General features: G+C 41.9%; 1 protein-coding gene across 1 annotated transcript in view; it reads left to right on the top strand.

The window, feature by feature from the left end:
- The window catches only part of KIF26A (kinesin family member 26A), a 96153-nt gene extending 82549 nt beyond the window's left edge, over window positions 1-13604 (top strand). The window contains exons 7-14 of the mRNA XM_039712879.1: window positions 96-358; window positions 609-792; window positions 1087-1246; window positions 2925-3087; window positions 3643-7030; window positions 10421-10611; window positions 11486-11636; window positions 12134-13604. Coding sequence (XP_039568813.1) covers window positions 96-358; window positions 609-792; window positions 1087-1246; window positions 2925-3087; window positions 3643-7030; window positions 10421-10611; window positions 11486-11636; window positions 12134-12309 — 4676 coding nt within the window. The 3' untranslated portion in view covers window positions 12310-13604. The remainder of the gene's footprint in view (window positions 1-95; window positions 359-608; window positions 793-1086; window positions 1247-2924; window positions 3088-3642; window positions 7031-10420; window positions 10612-11485; window positions 11637-12133) is intronic.
- The last annotated feature ends 3709 nt before the right edge of the window (window positions 13605-17313 follow it).

Below are 17313 nucleotides of genomic sequence, written 5' to 3'. Positions count from 1 at the left end.
ATGTAATGCACATGATGATATCAGGTGGCAATATGAAGACACACTGCCTTGTACAAGAAAGGTTAATTGTGTTTACGTTTGTCTTTTCATTCTAGGAAAATCTTTTACCATGATTGGGAAAGATAACTCCACACAAAGCCTTGGTATCATCCCCTGTGCAATTTCTTGGCTCTTCAAATTGATCAATGAACGTAAAGAAAAAACTGGAACTCGTTTCTCTATTAGAGTATCTGCTGTAGAGATCAGTGGCAAAGATGAAAACCTTAAGGATTTGTTAGCTGAAGTAGCCACTGGCAGCCTTCAGGATGGCCAGTCTCCTGGGGTTTATCTGAGAGAAGATCCAATATGTGGAACCCAGGTATAATGAATAGCACAGCATAGATTTTTCTGAGCCTGACTTTCTTCTACTTTTTATTTCCTTTTATCTGACAACAATTATGACAACTTTTAAGCCAGTAAAAAAAATTTATTGCTTTTAATTTATAAGCCCATCTCCCATGGTGTACATATTTGTTTCTCTTAGTGCCCTGGAGATTTAGCATGTTCAGCAAAAAAATAATAAAAAAATGCCCCTGTGCTAATTAGTCATGTTCTTGTTTATATTCAAGCTTCAAAACCAAAGTGAGCTAAGGGCCCCAACAGCAGAGAAAGCTGCCTTTTTCCTTGATGCTGCAATTGCTGCCAGAAGCACCAGCAAGCCTGAATGTGAGGAGGAAGATAGGAGGAATTCACACATGCTCTTTACTCTTCACATATACCAGTATCGCATGGAGAAGAGTGGCAAAGGAGGAAGTATGAATGTTCTTACCTTATTGTTTATTTTTAAATTATGTGGTCTTGCATTAGTTTTATAAATGATTTGCAATTAACTTAAAAAGAAAAAAATGAACTCTCAAGCCAGTTGAGTCACCTTTAACTTTCGTAGCTGTGACTAATATCTGGTTTCCTTACAATTAAACATTAATTTAGCCATTATCCCATGCTGTATTCATTATTCTCCTCATTTGAATGCATTTTGAATACCAGGTTTGGCTTGAGTCCATGCAAGAACGTGATGTACAACTGTTTTTCCCCTTTTTGTTGTAGTGTCTGGAGGACGTAGTCGCTTGCATCTCATTGATCTGGGGAGCTGTGAAAAAGTGCTGAGCAAGAGCCGAGATGGAGGAGGCTCTCTGTGTCTGTCTCTCTCTGCCCTGGGCAACGTAATTTTGGCCTTAATTAATGGTGCTAAGCATGTGCCATATAAGTAAGTGAATTCTAAGTCTGCATTATCTTAAATTTGTGGCTGGAGTTACCTGAGAAATGGATTGCATCAACAATTTACTCTTCACCTAATATGAAGTTAAAGGAAATGCAGTCAGAGAGGGGTCCGTCTTCTTTTAAGGTCACTCCTACAGATGCACGTATCTTTCATCTAATTGCCCATATTAATATGCACACAGGTTTTTAAATGTTCAGGTAACATGAAATTCTTAGTTAGATGGTTAAAACTGGTATATTGGTATACTGAATTTGGGTGAAGTGTTGGGGAGGGTTTGATTGTTGAAAAAAGTGAGGGGAAAATGGCTAAGATGTTTTCTTTCCTTCTCTCTTCTCTTTGTTTCCTGGATTTGGAATTTCTGGCTGATCTCAGCCAGCTGGACATTAGTGAATAATTTAATTCAAATTTCATAGGATTTTCTCTTCTTTTTGAAAATGTAAAAATTGTACTGAAATTTTGGAAAATAATTGAGTATTAATCAAGTGTGGTCATCAAAGGTTGTTATTTCTGTGTGTCTTCTTGGATGATACACCTTTTAAATTAAAAAAAAAAAAGACCACCTCGTTGCACATTAGTTTAGGAGAAGTGAATGTTTAGGTGTGTTACTTTGTAGAGTGTCTGTGACAACAATTTTGTGTCAAACCCACCTGTGGGGAGCCCGGCTTAAAGACAACAGCCACATTGTAAGCACCCTTACCAGAACTTGGCCTTCAGTCCTTAAATTTAATTGCTACTTGTCTTAACAACAGCACAAAGTTATAATGCATTATCAATCATGTCATTTCACATATTTATCTAGTGATGCATCTCAAACAGGTGGGTTTTTTTCTTTCTGTATTAAGCAGAGAGATATTTTCCTCAGGCTACTTTGCTAGGCTTGTGTATGGAGTAGAGGATGGATGGGTTAGAATAGGGAAGGGCAGATCCTCAATTTGGTCACCTACTGTGGTTTAGTGACCAGACATGACAGGAGTTCCCTCAGGTTTGACCTGCTCAGGGAGCAGGGAGCTTCCTACTCCAAGGAGCCATGGAGAAAGATGTCTTGAGGACCAGTGGAGGACAAAATGTCACTTGTCTTGTCAGCTTTGCTGTCCGCACTGGAGGCTTTACATCACCAGGAAAGCCTTCAGAGATAAGTTCTGCTTCTCTTTTTCTGTGTCAGAGCAGACCACAGGTGGCAGAATGGAAAGTAGATTAGCTGCAGTGACACTTGTATTTCTGGTATCTAACATTGTTATATCTCTTTAGAGATTTCTTACCATTTCTGTTGACTTCTTTTATTTCTTATTATTAAAAGTGTTTGCATAGAGCTCACGGAGGTACTAAGTCTGTGCAGCTGAAAATACAGCACTCATGACCTCTTTTGGGTAGTATGGTCTAGACCTGAGAAAAGTATTTATCAGTCCATTGGTTTACAATTTTCTAAGCAACAAAATTACTTACCATACTGTAAATATACAGGCAGATAAAATGTTGGTGGCTTTGTATGTGTGCATTTAGACACATTTTAAGTGTGGTCAGTAAAGGGTCAATAACAATATTTCTTATCTACATGTACCATGAGTACATGAGACTGAAAGCACAGCTTGTGGTGTAAAATTCTGAAAAAAAAAGGTGTGGGTTTCTTTAAATAATCCTAGTGTTTTCATTTTTTTTTGCACAGGGACAACAAGTTGACAATGTTGTTGAGGGAATCACTTGGAAACATCAACTGCAGGACTACTATGATTGCACACATTTCTGACTCCCCAGCCAATTATGCAGAGACTCTCACAACTGTTCAGCTCGCATCACGAATCCACCGCATGAGAAAGAAGAAATCCAAGGTTGGTTCACAAACAAGCAGAAATTAATTCATTTGAAAATGAGTTTTCCTAACCTCTCAGTAGGGGAACATGGGTTTTCTCGATGGTAGGAAGTAATACAAAATGCATAAAATCTCAGGAGAGGAACTGACAAATGACTTGGCACTGAGCCATCATTCTGCCCCCAGTCCTTATCCTGAAATTCCCTTCTTTTTGTTTCAAACACGTATTCTTTCTTTGCTTACATGTGGAACTATCTCAAAAGCCTCTATCAGTATTAATTAAAAATCAGTAGAAGAGGAACAGAAAACTATTGAAGAGAATGATAATGCAAAATATTTAATGGAAATTATTTGAAAAGGTGTGATTGTTACATTATTACTAATACAGTAAAATCTATGTAGCATGTTATTTTAATTTACCCTTCCCTCTAATATTTATCCACTAGATGTAGTTATGATACGATACACAAAGCACAGCTTTTATTGCAATCTGACCTTTTAATCACTTTCTGTGCATGTATATACTTATTTATCAATTACTACTAATAAATTTACTGTTACTTGTCATTTGCAGTATGCATCCAGCTCGTCTGGAGGAGAGAGTTCATGTGAGGAAGGACATGTCCGGAGACCGCCCCATTTGCGACCATTCCACCCTCGAACTGTTGCTCTTGACCCTGACCTTCCTGTCCTGAATATATCCAGTGATCCTGATTATTCCTCCAGCAGTGAACAGTCTTGTGATACTGTCATCTATGTTGGTCCCAATGGTGCAGCTTTGTCTGACAGGGAATTGACAGATAATGAAGGTCCACCAGAGTTTGTTCCCATTATCCCATCCCTAAATAAGAAGAGAAATAAAGATAATTCTGCTGTTAGTAGGAGTTCTGACAAGGACCATTTCAAATGCAACACTTTTGCTGAACTGCAGGAAAGGTTAGAGTGCATTGATGGAAGTGAGGAACCCATGAAATATGCTTGTGGAGAAATCTCTGTAGGGTCCAATTGTAGTCCTGTTCCTGGAAGTACAGAAAATGCACAGTCTAAGTTGATAAAGGAAAAAGTATCCTCTCCTTCTGGAGGACTTAAGAAACCGATTCTGCAAGAAACTGCATCTCCCAAAAAAGGATATAACCTTCCTTTCCAGTCTGTTGCACCAAGGGGTAGCAATGGCAACTGTCAAGAAAATAGCACATCTCACTTGAAAGCAGAGCTTTCCAAGCTGCAGAGCAGAGCTGACAACAAAATAATAGACTCTGTCCTAGAGGGGGAGAGAGAGACAATCACTGATTCCCTGCAGACTCCAAGGTGTAGCCCTTTGAGGAATCCAGAGCAGAATAAGGCCACAGCTGAGTGTGTCACTAAGGAAAAGTCCTTGTACATGAAGAGACCCTTGCCAAGCCCAGCGCCTCCCCCTCCACAGCAGAGAGAACACTCCCCAAGCTCCAAAGCTGAGAATTTGGAGCCTGACAACAGCAATGCAGTTCGGACTCCTCCTGTGGGAATGAGCAAACAGATGGGAAACAAACCTGAGCAAAACCCTTTAGGAGGAAGCACATTCCTTGTTGGTAGCAACACGCAGAGTCAGTCGGGTGCGATAGAGGTACACAGCTTCAGGTCAGCATTCAGAGGGAAGTGTTTTGATCGGGATATACTGACCACCACAGTGACTTTGCAGCAGCCTGTTGAGCTGAATGGAGAGGATGAGCTTGTTTTCACAGTGGTGGAAGAGCTCTCTATTAGTGGAGTTATGGATAATGGGAGACCTTCCAGTATCATTAGCTTTAACAGTGACTGCTCCCTTCAGGCCCTTGCATCGGGTTCGAGGCCGGTCAGTATTATCAGCAGCATAAATGATGAGTTTGATGCTTATACCTCACAGGAGACTTCTACTGGTGTAAATATTGATATTGTTGTGCCCTTTGCTAAGGATCCCTTTACCAGCAGCAGACGTTCCTCCATCAGTTCATGGCTTAGTGAAGTCAGCATTTGTACAATTGAAAGTGATGGAGCCCAGTCTAGTGACAGTTTTGTTGCACAGTCATCTTACAACTGTAATAAGTCTGAGGAACCCTTCAACTTGGACTCATCCCATTTATGTGTCCCCCTGAAAAGTGCTCTGAATGACAGTGGATTTTGCTTCTCTGAGCTGGAGAGTGAGAGCTTGAGTTCCAGCAAGCTTTCCTCAGGCATCAGTAAAAGCCCTCAAACCTCTGAAACTACCAAAGCATCTCAGATAAAAAGTGCTTTTTGTGTCACTGATCAGCCAGTAAAAATCAAATTTAGTAATTCTCGTGATGCGCCTGTGATAGAAACAATACATTCTAGTCTTCCTAGGAAAACAAAAACTACCTCTTCTCCAATCCACAATAATACTGTCCTCAGCTATAAAGAGCTGCAGAATCCACATGGTATATTTGAAGATCCTTGGCTGTTACGCACCGATTATCACTTGGAAGCAAAACCTGCAGAGTCGCTTCTGTCTCCAAAACCTCACACGTTTGGTACTGAGAAGCAGCCAGAAAAAGCTGCCCAGGGTTTTGGCACAGAGTCCAGGCCAACAAAGTCACAGACTATGCTTGGCTGTTCGCAGAGGGTTGTGGATGGTTGTGAAATGGCCTGCAAATCCTCCAGCGGAGCTGCCAAGAAGTCAGAAATTGCGATGAAGATGCCACAGCTGAAGAGAGGAGCCACCACACTGGGAGTGACGCCAGTGACACATGCTAACAGTACTTTGCCGGAGTGTGTGATCCGAGGGAATTCGGATGCTCCCCTGGCCACTGGCAGCTTGAAATCGTCCCTGGGAAAGAAGAACGCACCACAGAAATCAACCATGTTGCCCAGGCCAGGTGGGCCAACACCTCCAACACCTCCTGTACGTAAATCGAGCCTGGAGCAGAAACCTGTTGGTCTGGGCAATGGTGGGGGGAAAGCCTCTGGCCTGGACTTTGCCAGAGCTGCCACACCAAAGGCTGAAGACGAAGCAGATTTACGGTTGAAAGCTGGCTCTTACTTTAGTGAAAGTGCCAGCTACAAAATGAACTTGAAGGGTGACCACTCTTTGCCCAAGATGACGTCCAGCTTAAAGGTGAAGGCGTCAAAGAGTGAAAGTGTGCACCGATACGGGAGCCACATGTCTCTGGAGAGGTGTGACAGCCTGACATCAGTTGGATCCAAAGCAAGCATGGTGAGGGACAGCGGGAGCACTGGCAGCAGCCGTGCAGGGCGCTCTGTCCCCAGGCTGGGGGTCCCTCCTGTTGCTTCCAGTATGGGCTTACCGCTGCCCTTCACCACTCCTGCACCTGGTAAAAACAACCAGGCAAAACCCACAGCTAACCAGAAGGTGCAAGCCAATGGGAATAAAAACCGGGGCCTCTCTGCCAGTGGGTCAAAGTCTCTCAGCTCCTCTGTGAAGTCCCTGGCACAGCCTGCAGGGAAGGGCGCTGGCATGGCCCCTGCTGGGAAGGCAGCCCCCCGTTCTGTGCAGCCTGTCAGCAGCAAACCCGGCCGCGGGACCATCATGGGCACCAAGCAGGCCATGAGGGCAGCCAACAGCCGCGTGAACGAGCTGGTGTCGGGTGGCTCTGCCAAGGCGGGACACTTCCGAGGCTCCACCGACTCTGACAGCGGCAATGACAGCGGCATCAACCTCAGCGACGAGAAGTCACAGATGCCGGTGCTGCCGTCGCCCTACAGCAAGATCACAGCCCCGCGGCGGCCGCAGCGCTACAGCAGTGGGCATGGCAGTGACAACAGCAGCGTTCTGAGCGGGGAGCTGCCGCCAGCCATGGGCAGGACGGCTCTCTTCTACCACAGCGGGGGCAGCAGCGGCTATGAGAGCATGATTCGGGACAGCGAGGCCACTGGCAGTGCCTCCTCGGCACACGACTCCATGAGCGAGAGCGGGATGTCCTCGCCGGGTCGCATGAGGAGCCTTAAATCCCCCAAGAAACGGTCAACAGGTAGGACATGAAGGGGCAGGTGGCCATGTGTTTGCTGGTGCTCCACTGCACCCTGAGGATGGAGGCGTTTTGTGGCATCTCTGACAGTGAGGAGAGGAGGCTTGGAGGGAGCTAAAAGAAGGGAGGTGGACTGACTGCATGCACTTGTGTGTTCATGTGTATTGCTGTGACAGCAGCTACTTGTCATTTATTTTACTTCAAAGCTGCAGGTGTGACACAGGTGCTGTGGTGGAGAGGGCAGGAGAGGTGTGGGTGCCCCGGGGTGCCGGCAGCCTCCCTGTGAGGGAGGAGGCAGCAGGTGGCTGCCGGCAGGTGGGGGACATTCCTTCCTCCCTCAGCAGGGCCAGGGCCACGGTGGCCCACATAGGAGGGTGTTGTGGCTGGGTTGGGGTAAGTGAGGTGCTGGCTGAGTGCTGATGAGTTTTTGTGAGGATTTGAGTGAGTGATCCTGGAAGACTGGTGAGAGAAGGGCAGTGAGGAGAGGAGGAGCTCTGCTGCTAGGTGTCTGTGAGGGAATGCCAGAGAGGCAGGCCAGGACTCTAGTTAAGAAACAAAGGACTAGGCTGGGAGGGGAGAAGAGAGTTTGTGAATTAATGAGGATTGCTGAATGTGCATTAGATTACCCTAAGGTAAGGCCTAGAGCAGTAGGGCGTGTGTATAAGATGCAGTGACTCTTAGGTTAATGCTACTAGCTAATCACAACATTATTGTATTGCACTCTAATAGTATTTATATTAAGAAATTTTAGGCTGTGTGTGTGTATGCTATATGGAGTAGGAAACTGACTGTGAGAGTTGCTTGGAAGAGGCAACTCTGGCTCACTGTGTCTGACCATGCCAAGAAAAGGTGGGCGTGTGGGGGCCGGGTCCCCTTCCCTCTGGAGCCTTTTCTTATTGCTCTCACTGCTGGTGCTCATGTAAGTGCAGCTGCAGTCCAAGTGTATTTGTAGTCAGCTTCAAAATCTGGCTCATATGGTTGGTGTTACAGTGTTCATTTCTCAGATCTAGCTTGAGATGCTGTGGTATTGTAATGAACCGATGGCAACCAGTGCCATGTAGATCATGACCAGCAGCCTCCTTCAGCAACCTGGTGTACTGACTGCTGCAAATACACTAGGAACTAATATCAGCAATGTGCTGGGTCTGAACTTCTGACTGGAAAATGGCAATTACTGCAATCCCTGTAGATGCCCATGATGCTCAGTTCTGGCAGTAAAACCAAATGAATGAAGTTGATCTCATGGGGCTTTCTGGTCAAGGAAACTGAGTTGCTTCAGCAAGTGATAGATCATTTTGGAAACTTAGTATAATATTTGCTGCTCTTCTCTTTCCATAGCATATCTGCCTCTTAAACCTTTCCCACAAATCAATATTAACTGCTGTATAAGTTGCACACACATTGAGAAGGCATTACCCACAGATGGATTTGTATTTGTTTTTGCCCCAGGAAATACTTATAAGGTCTTTAAAAATGACAAACTATTTCTTTTTCCAGTTGTAATTGCTCTATATCAGTAAATTATGTATTACTTTTTTGGAGTGCTGTATACTTTGAGAAAATAATGTGTTTTATGCATGAAATGCGGTTTACCAGGAAGTGCATCAAATATTTCTTACAAGAAATGTTTGGTTCAGACCTATTATTGTTCGAAAATAATTGTAATCTTTGCACATCATTAGATATTCTTGGAGTGATTTATGTAACACCAGACTATGTTGGAGTCTCTGGATTTAAGGACACATCTTACTCCCGTGTACGTCACTGTAAACCTGTCTCCTTATCCTGTAAGGGAGAAATGATGTTGAACATGGCTTGTACAGCGGAAGGAGATGAAGTTTGCCTGCTTATTGCATGTGTTTGACCGTATCTGTTTGGTGTCCTCCTCAGAGGGATCTCCTGTCAGCAGTTTACAGGGTCAGGGTTACAGTGTGTGGCTGTGTCTGACAGGACAGTAGTGGTAATTCAGGCTGAATGGATTGGGCTTGTGAGAATGATTTTGTAGAAGTAGAATCAAGTCTTCCCCTTTTGAAAACATTCACATTTTGTTCTTGTTACTTAGAAATCAGCAAGGATACAATTAAGAATGAGAGATGCTTGTAGATAACTTTTGGGGTATCAGTGGAGGTGTTTTGCTATGAGAGTACCTGCTGGGATTTTATTTATTTATGTTGGAGTTCATGACTTACCTGACAGCCTTGGCTTGTGCTTACATCTCCTGTAGAGGTCTTAGCCCCGAAGTTATTTTGGCAGCATTGTCCTTTGAGCAGAGCTGCCTTGTCTGTTTGATGTGGTGCCTTTGGTAAGAGCAGAAGAAACAAGACTCTTCACCTCCGAGTTAGTTTTTAATAAGAAGAGGCAATTAAGTACTAAATTTATTGTCACCAGTCACCTAAAGCCAGCTTACACTTACTGCTACCTTGTGTCATTACAGCTTGTTTCTAGTGGCTTTCAGCCCTCCTCTTCTTAAGGATTGGGCTGCAGGCTTGTTAATATTGCCTGAACCAGCTCTATGCATGTAGTCAAGCTTGAGACATGTACTGTAAAGGTCCGCTTTTTAGAGAATGCTAAGAAACTTAATAATCACAAAAAAGCCGCTGGGAAACAGCGTGCCAGCTCTTGCATTTTTGAAGGATGTAAGTGAGTCTCTGCTTCATGAAGCTTGAATCTTAGCAGGATAATGGAGCAGTATAATTTTCTCAGAAAATCTGGAAGCATTGTGTTGAAGGCTCCCAGAACTGGTGAGTTTTGTCATGCACTGAGCATTCTGGGTGCTGGTGCAAATGTGTGAGATGTCTCAACATTAGAGGTGCTCAAGTTGTAGCTGGGTTGATGCCTTCTGAATGCCTCTCAATCCCACAAAATCACTGAAAACTGATGGTATTTAGCTCCCTAAAATAGCAGCAGTAGTTCTGGAGGGAACTGTTTGAGCTTTGCAAAGATGTAGTGCAGTGACAGGGATCTTAGATAGTCTTGCTTGGCTTTAACTGGGAGAGCAGAAGATTTCCAGATAAGTAAGTCATTATCAGTATTAGTTTTAGGTTATTCACTATCACACTGCCTTTGCAAGGTAATGAATACCATTGTAGTCCACCAAAGAAAAATCAATCCAGGCAAAATATTTCTGCAAGGAGAGAATAAAGAACTGATGTTCAGACATCTGCTTTGGGAGAGGAACTGCTGTTGCTCCCATCTGGGAACCAAGTGAAGCCTACTTTGTCAAGGCAGTAACTCAATTAGCAGCCTGAGGGTATTTTACTAAAAGGAAAAGATCAAGAAAAGCATTTCTTCCTAAGTATATTGAGAACCTAGATCTTTCTTTAATTCACTGTAGTATGTTCTGCAGTGTGTTAGTCTCTTAGAGCCTGAGGAATGTTTGTTTTTGTATTTTAGGTCTCCAGCGGCGCAGACTGATTCCTGCACCATTGCCAGATGCTGCCTCCTTAGGAAGAAAACCCAGTGTCACTGGCCAATGGGTTGATCTACCACCTTTGCCAGGCACTTTGAAAGAGCCATTTGAAATTAAAGTTTATGAGATTGATGATGTGGAACGATTACAGCGACACAGACAAGAGGAAACTGAGGTCAGGACATATTTTACAACTGTAGACAAATTACAATATACACACAAAGTCCTTGCTTGAATACCAAAATGTATGTGTTCAGGAAATTGAGTGCAATTAAAGTACTGTAATTATTAATTTTACAATTCATATGTTGGGGTACCCTTAACACAGAAAATGAAAATTATTACTGTCTAAAATTAATTGTGTCTAACATGACTGGTGGTGTAAAAGGAAGTTACCAATGAATACATTATGAGAAGACTTCATAATCCTGGCCTGGCTGGTGGAACCTTACAGCCTCCCTCAACGATAGGGTCATTAACTCTTTATGTAAATGACAGGATTCTATTAAATCAGGGATATACTGAGTTTGACTTACTTGTAATTGGAAAACACTTCAACTAATTCTATTTTAGAGACCAGAATTCTATGTTCTACTGATGCATTTTTCCCCTTTCTTTTGTAATAGCCTTTCCAGGATGTTGAGAAGGTAGGAATGCTTTTTAGAAAATAAGAATTCGTGTTTTAGTACTAACTAGAACTCTGACATTATCATTAGGCTGTGTTTATCATTTTCATTACTGGAAAAAAGAATTATTTACAAACAGTAGTAATTTCAGAATGTATGAAGAGATGTTTGCTAATTCAGAGAAGTGCAACAAATGCTCAAGTGATGTAGCTTGCAGTTGCTCTAGATTAGAATCCATTAATGTAAACTTCAAATAAAAAGGCCCCCTGAAAACCCATAAAAACCCCACCAACTCCACAACCAAATAAAACAACCCACCTGTTCATTCTTGCAAGTAGTGAGCTGGGAGCAATTTTTGTCAGACTGTTATAGGCTGGCTTGCAGCAGGAAAATTCATGGAATGGTCTTTCTGTGTCTTAAAAGGGTCTGATGTATTTCCATACCAAGCTGAAGATACTAGAGAGGCGCCAGCAGCGAATCAGGGAAATAAAGGCAAAGCACGAATTTCTGAAGGAAGAGTTAGAAGAGACAAAGTGCAGGTTGATGATGGATCCAAACAAGTGGAAGGAAGATTGTAAGTATTTTGCAAAAACAGCAGTATGATTAGCCTCTAACATAATTTCAGCATGTCAGCACTCCCACTGAAAAACTTAATCAATTGCTAAGATATTTTGCTGAATTGAGTCCTAAAATTCTCTGTGACTCAGTCTGTGTTTCTGTAATGTGCTATTTAAAAAAAAAAATGCAAACAAACCAGAAGAGAACATTAAAATGGTGCTGCTAATATTAAATGTGATTTTTATTAGTCTTTTATTATTCTTCTTTCCAAAGAAGGAAAAAATTGTTTCCATATATCCATGTTATAGCTGGGAAATTGAGGCATGAGATTTGTTCCCAGACTGAGTGTTGTGCATAACTGGAGCCTCAAGGCAGAGGTTTGTATCTGCTGAACAAAGAAGGAAGAAAGTCTTAGTTCAAGAAAAACTAAATTTTACCATGTTGGCTGCTTTGTGATAGAATAATGTTTTATGATAAGCTGCTTCTCTTACTCAGTACTTTCTTGTCTGACAGTTGAAGTGGATCCTGATCTGGATAAGGAGTCACAGGAGTACCTGGAGGCACTGGAACAAGTGACAGAGGAGCTGGAGCAGTGTGTTAATCTGTGCAAGTCACACATCATGATAGTGACGTGCTTCGATATCGGGATAAGCGATGCGCAGGACGGAGTGCGGGAGGTGGAGGTTTGAGGAGAGGTTTCTCAAGGGACTGGGCAAGTGAGGCTGGGTCGTCCAGCATGAAGAAGTAAACGGATAAAGTAGCTGGGAAGTGAAGGAGGAAAGGTGAAGACTAAAAAGCAACAATGAATGTTGTAAGAGAAAGAAACAGCTGAGGAGTGGGAATGTTCATAAATCATTTGGTGCCTCAACGTGACCTGAGCTGTACAAAGGTAAAAGTAGGAACAAGTATTGCTTCTACCAGAGGGAAGTGAAGCAATTTAGTACAAACCCTGATGTTAATTAACAAACAAACATGAAATGGAAGTGCCTTTAAAGTTCATTTGGTTTTCATTTTTGTATTTGGTGCTAGAATTAAAGCCAGCAAACCTAAGCAGACCACAAAATGTATTCCTACAAAATATTTTATACTGTATAGTGTATTTATGATTATATGTAAAAACAAACAACATTGTAGCAAAAGCAATAAGTAAATTATGTTTTCATACCTGAACTTGCCTTCTTGTTTCATAGAAAAGCTGTTTTATGTAGCAGAATTAAAATTGTATTATAATTGTTTTCTTGTTTAGGGTTCAAAATATTTTTATGAACATTTATCTATTGAGAAGGAGTATTATGGCATTTTGAGATGATTGTTTTACCTTCAGGTTTTGTATTATTCCTTTTTCAGATCAAAATAAATGTTTGTTTTCCATTTTATATATACATATATAGATATATATTAACTGCTTACCTACTTCCTTGGTTACTAACCTCACTTTTCATAGACCTGGTCTTTTTTGGAATCGTAAACTTTATGTGAGGAAGTCTACAAAGGGCACTGTGGTTTGTTTTGGTTTTCTTTTTTCCTCTCTGACTGCAGGAATTGAGAATTATGTTTATTACCAAAACCATAAAACAAGCAAAAAAAAAGGAGCAAAAAGTTTTTGTAAATGTTAAGTTAGGTCCATATTTTTATATAGTTTTGACTATAAATATAGCATTTGCATTTTGAACTTTTAAGACAAATAGTATATCTTTTTACAGTTTTTCTAAGGAAGGCAAACCCTCAGGATCAAGTTTATACATGCTGCATGAGATTTGTGCTTTTTTGAAGGAGGCCACTTAAGTGTGGAAACTATTGATAAATTGTTGCCAAACAAATACTTTTGAAAAGGTTTAATAGTGTATGTAATACCACATTTCATAACGAATCATATTTTCTAATCATCTTCCTTTTTATGGTTTTTTCAAATCCTTTGTATAAATATGTATTATAACAGCTTGCTTCAGTTTTTATCTGTGAATAAAAGATACATCTATTGTTACGAGTGCTTTTTGCTGTGTGATTTTGATATTCAGAAGAGGGAGGATGGTCTCTGGTACACGTGTTCAATGTCACATTGCATTGTCTTTTTGCCCAAGAGGTGTGTGACTGGGAACAGAGTTCTGACATTCGTCATCTTAAACCAATCAGGAAAGAGAGACAAAACACCAAAGGGTGAAATAAATAGCAGTGATAATACTTATATTCTCTTAGCACTTGATAGTTTACAGAACAAAGACCTGCAGCTCACATACTTGTTTTCCCTGATGAGAAAAAGCAATTAAAAAAGGGTCTGAAACCACAAGAAGACTAGGAAGAGGAATGAAGCCCTGGGCCCCACAGGTCCATCATGGAAACCTGCAACATCCATTTGTCTGTGGCACTTCTGTGTTTGCTCCAGGCTGGACAGCAGCTGTGCCTGGTCCTCAGCTCCTGGTGCTGGCTGAAGCCCCTCAGGCAGGGTTGATGTAAAGCTTGTGCTTCTAGTGACACCATCTCTGTTTTCCAGCCATTTGGCCAAAAGGCAGATCTGTGGGAAGTTTTCCCCTCCCTCTTCTTCTCTCCTTAGGTAGCCCTAACAGCATGGCATCCATGCACTGTTTGCTTACCCTCACAAGAAGCCTCTGAGGTGGGGTAAATTCCTTTCTCCTCATTCTGCAGCTGGAGAAGTGGGAGAGTCAGAGCAAGAGTTTATGCTTAAATAGCTTTTTGACTGCATGGATTACAAAGACTGCCCTTCTCTATCCCTCTGATTTATCCCTGGAAAAGGGTGCATCGTGTTTGTTTACTGATATTTGGCACTGTGTCTGGTTGTATGCAAGGGAATATGGCATCTAGAATTTCTGGAGCATCGCTTTGCTGATACCCTTGAATACCAGCTATATTTACTGACTTGTAAATTCCATCTAAATTTACTTTCTGTGTGCAGAAAGTCACGGTTCTTCAAATATAGAATCAAAACCATGTAGTGATTCAATACACTGTGGGCTTTTCAGAGCAAGGATTAGATAAATAAAACCAATCAAAATAAAGGCGCATCATGCCAAGGAACAAATATTTATTAGCAAAAGGGAAAACCTCCACAAACATGATGGCAAAAAGAGAATGTATTGATGAGGAGCTCTGCACTTGGTGTTTGGTTCTGCACTGGTGCCATTGCCCTGTCCTCTGGAGATGCACATCTCAGGGGTGCTGTGGCAGGATGAGGTGGGACCTCTGAGCCCTGGGCACACACTCTTCTTCAAGGTAGCCTCTAACACCATCTTGAATGGACCCAAGGGGTTTTATTTTTTATTTATTTGCTAGCCACCTCTCCTTGGAGGTCTTCATTGTTTCTCCCCCATCCTGGCAATATTACCATCCTCTGAAATAAAAATCAAGCTGCTAATCATCCATCCCAGTTTTGATAAACCTGATAATTAGTTTAAATATTCCCTGTATAGTGTTTGCTGATCAGACTTGCATCCTTTGGTATTTTCTCCTTTGTTTCTAACTATGGTTATGTTTACCACAAAGAAACAAATAAGACATTTCAGGGCTACTGAGTTTCACATCAACGTGGCAATAATATGCACATTAAATGCATTTAGCCTCTGGCTTGGTGCCACAAAGAAAGCCTGAGATGCAAAATAAGTTGAGGCACTGATGAACAAAATAGAGAGTTTTCCCTATGCAAATACTGTTCTTTATTGGTAGCTGGGGGTAGTAAATTATCTTTCATATCTCAAGACCCAGGATAATCTTTTAGCTTACTGTTTTAGCTGTTGCAGTTCCGTCCAGCTAAAAATTATACAAATAAATACGTAATTTATTGAGTCTATTTTACAGACTTAATTATATTAGATTAGAGAGAATAATTTCAAAATTAAACTGGATGCATTATTTCATTCCTTGTCTATTTAAAATTTGATGGTTTAAAATAGCCATTAAATTGCACACTTAAACACCTGATTGTACTGAGCTTGTTACAGTATCAAATAAAACTTAAGAAACCCACTGGCTTTGGAGAGCTGCCTGAAAACTTTTGGCAGGGATAGTTCATACTGGAATTCTTTCTCCTTTGCCTGCAGTTCTTCCCATGAGATCCCTCACCTTCTCTTTGCCAGGGCAACACTTTCTAGGTCCCTTCATGGCCCAGTTTATCAAGCTGCTCACATCACACCTATTCCTCAACAACAGGGGAAAAGGAGTATTGACAGCTGCTGGGTTTTTTGGAGCTAGTGCAATGGTGATTCAAAGCTTAAAGATTAAATTTCAGGGGCACAAATTCCCTTTTCCTCAAACTTCACATCTCACTAGGCTTCACAGGGAGGCCAGAGGTGAGCTTGCCTGTGTGTGAGGGACAAGGAGAGGAGAGGTCCCCACATGGTCAGGCCTATTTCAGGAGGAGATGAAGTATGGACTGGAACAGAAATCAAGTGAGAAGGCAGGACTCTCATCTGGTGGCCAGGAACTGGAGAAAGTAAGGAGGAACTTGCATTCTGACATGGCCTCCAGGCTTACTTTTGCCTTTTTCCGTTCAATGATCATGGTTCAATACATAAAACTGCTCCTGGGAGATGGGATTTCAGCTGGGGACATTGCTTCAAGTGTTTGGAATTGCAGTTAGTACAAACATAGATTCCCTACAGAGAAATAAGAGGCTCTGTAGACAAAAACTTGTTTAATGTATGTGTAAACCCTTTTCCCATGCAGTGCTTCTGGTCTAACCAGTTCCAGCTAAGGCAGTTCTAGGATACTGTAACTGCAAGATTGAAACATCGCTACTAAAAGAGAATGCAGTAGAAATATAAGATTGTGAGTTCTTTTCTCAGCATGCGGAAAATCTTTCATTTATTTCTATTTCAAGGTACCCTTGTATTCTCTTTCTAGTTATAAACCCACGTTTTCCAGTCATTTGCATTTTATTTTTACAGTTATGTGTGGAACATAACTCCACAGGCAGCTGTTCTATAGTATGGCTATAGGCAGGGTTTAAGACAAAAATGTTAGCTATAAGATGACCTCTGTATCAGATGTCCAAGCTGGCAGAAGTGGACATAAATAAAAAATGCTTTCATATTTGGGACCCAGTTCACTACAGCACTTAGGCACCTGTTTAAGCAAGCAAGTAAATTTGGTCTGTATCCAGCAAAACACTCCAATTTTGGCTTATATCCCATTGACTTGGATATTTTTTTGCTCCAGGGTTTCAGATGGTGTAAATTTCTTATCAGTGGTTCAGCAGGGCTACCCTGACTTTCACCAGATGAAAATCTTTCTAAAAACATTTTATTTATCAGTAGTATTTAGGAGAAAGGAAAGAAATTGATGATGTGCAATGATATCACAAGTGCAAATTAGAAAGCAGAAACTGCCTTCCAGGCTGCTCCTGTATGTAGCATCTCATGGCTTCATGCAGAATTTGACTTGCAGAAATATGCTTGTGGAATACACAGAATGAGACATAACCCCTGACAGTGTAAATGCTCAGAGATTTATTATCAGGCCTGAGGGGAACTGCTGGATGATGGGGTGTGTTTGGCATGACGGTGACCTTAGAGCAGCTTACAGGGAAGCCAATGGCTTCACTCCTTGCTTCCCTTCCCAGGAGCCTCCCCACGAGCAGAGAGTGGGTGGGACAGCTGGAGCACGGAGCCAAGAGGAGGGGAATATTTCAGAGCAACCCACAAAGGGACTCCAGGTGATGCACTCCCTCAGCAGCCTGTCTT

The sequence above is a fragment of the Passer montanus genome, unplaced genomic scaffold (assembly GCF_014805655.1).
Source record: "Passer montanus isolate IOZ18808 unplaced genomic scaffold, ASM1480565v1 scaffold27, whole genome shotgun sequence".
Lineage (NCBI taxonomy): Eukaryota > Metazoa > Chordata > Aves > Passeriformes > Passeridae > Passer > Passer montanus.
The sequence above is the reverse complement of the archived record's forward strand: the minus strand, read 5'-3'. Positions and strand labels throughout refer to the sequence as shown.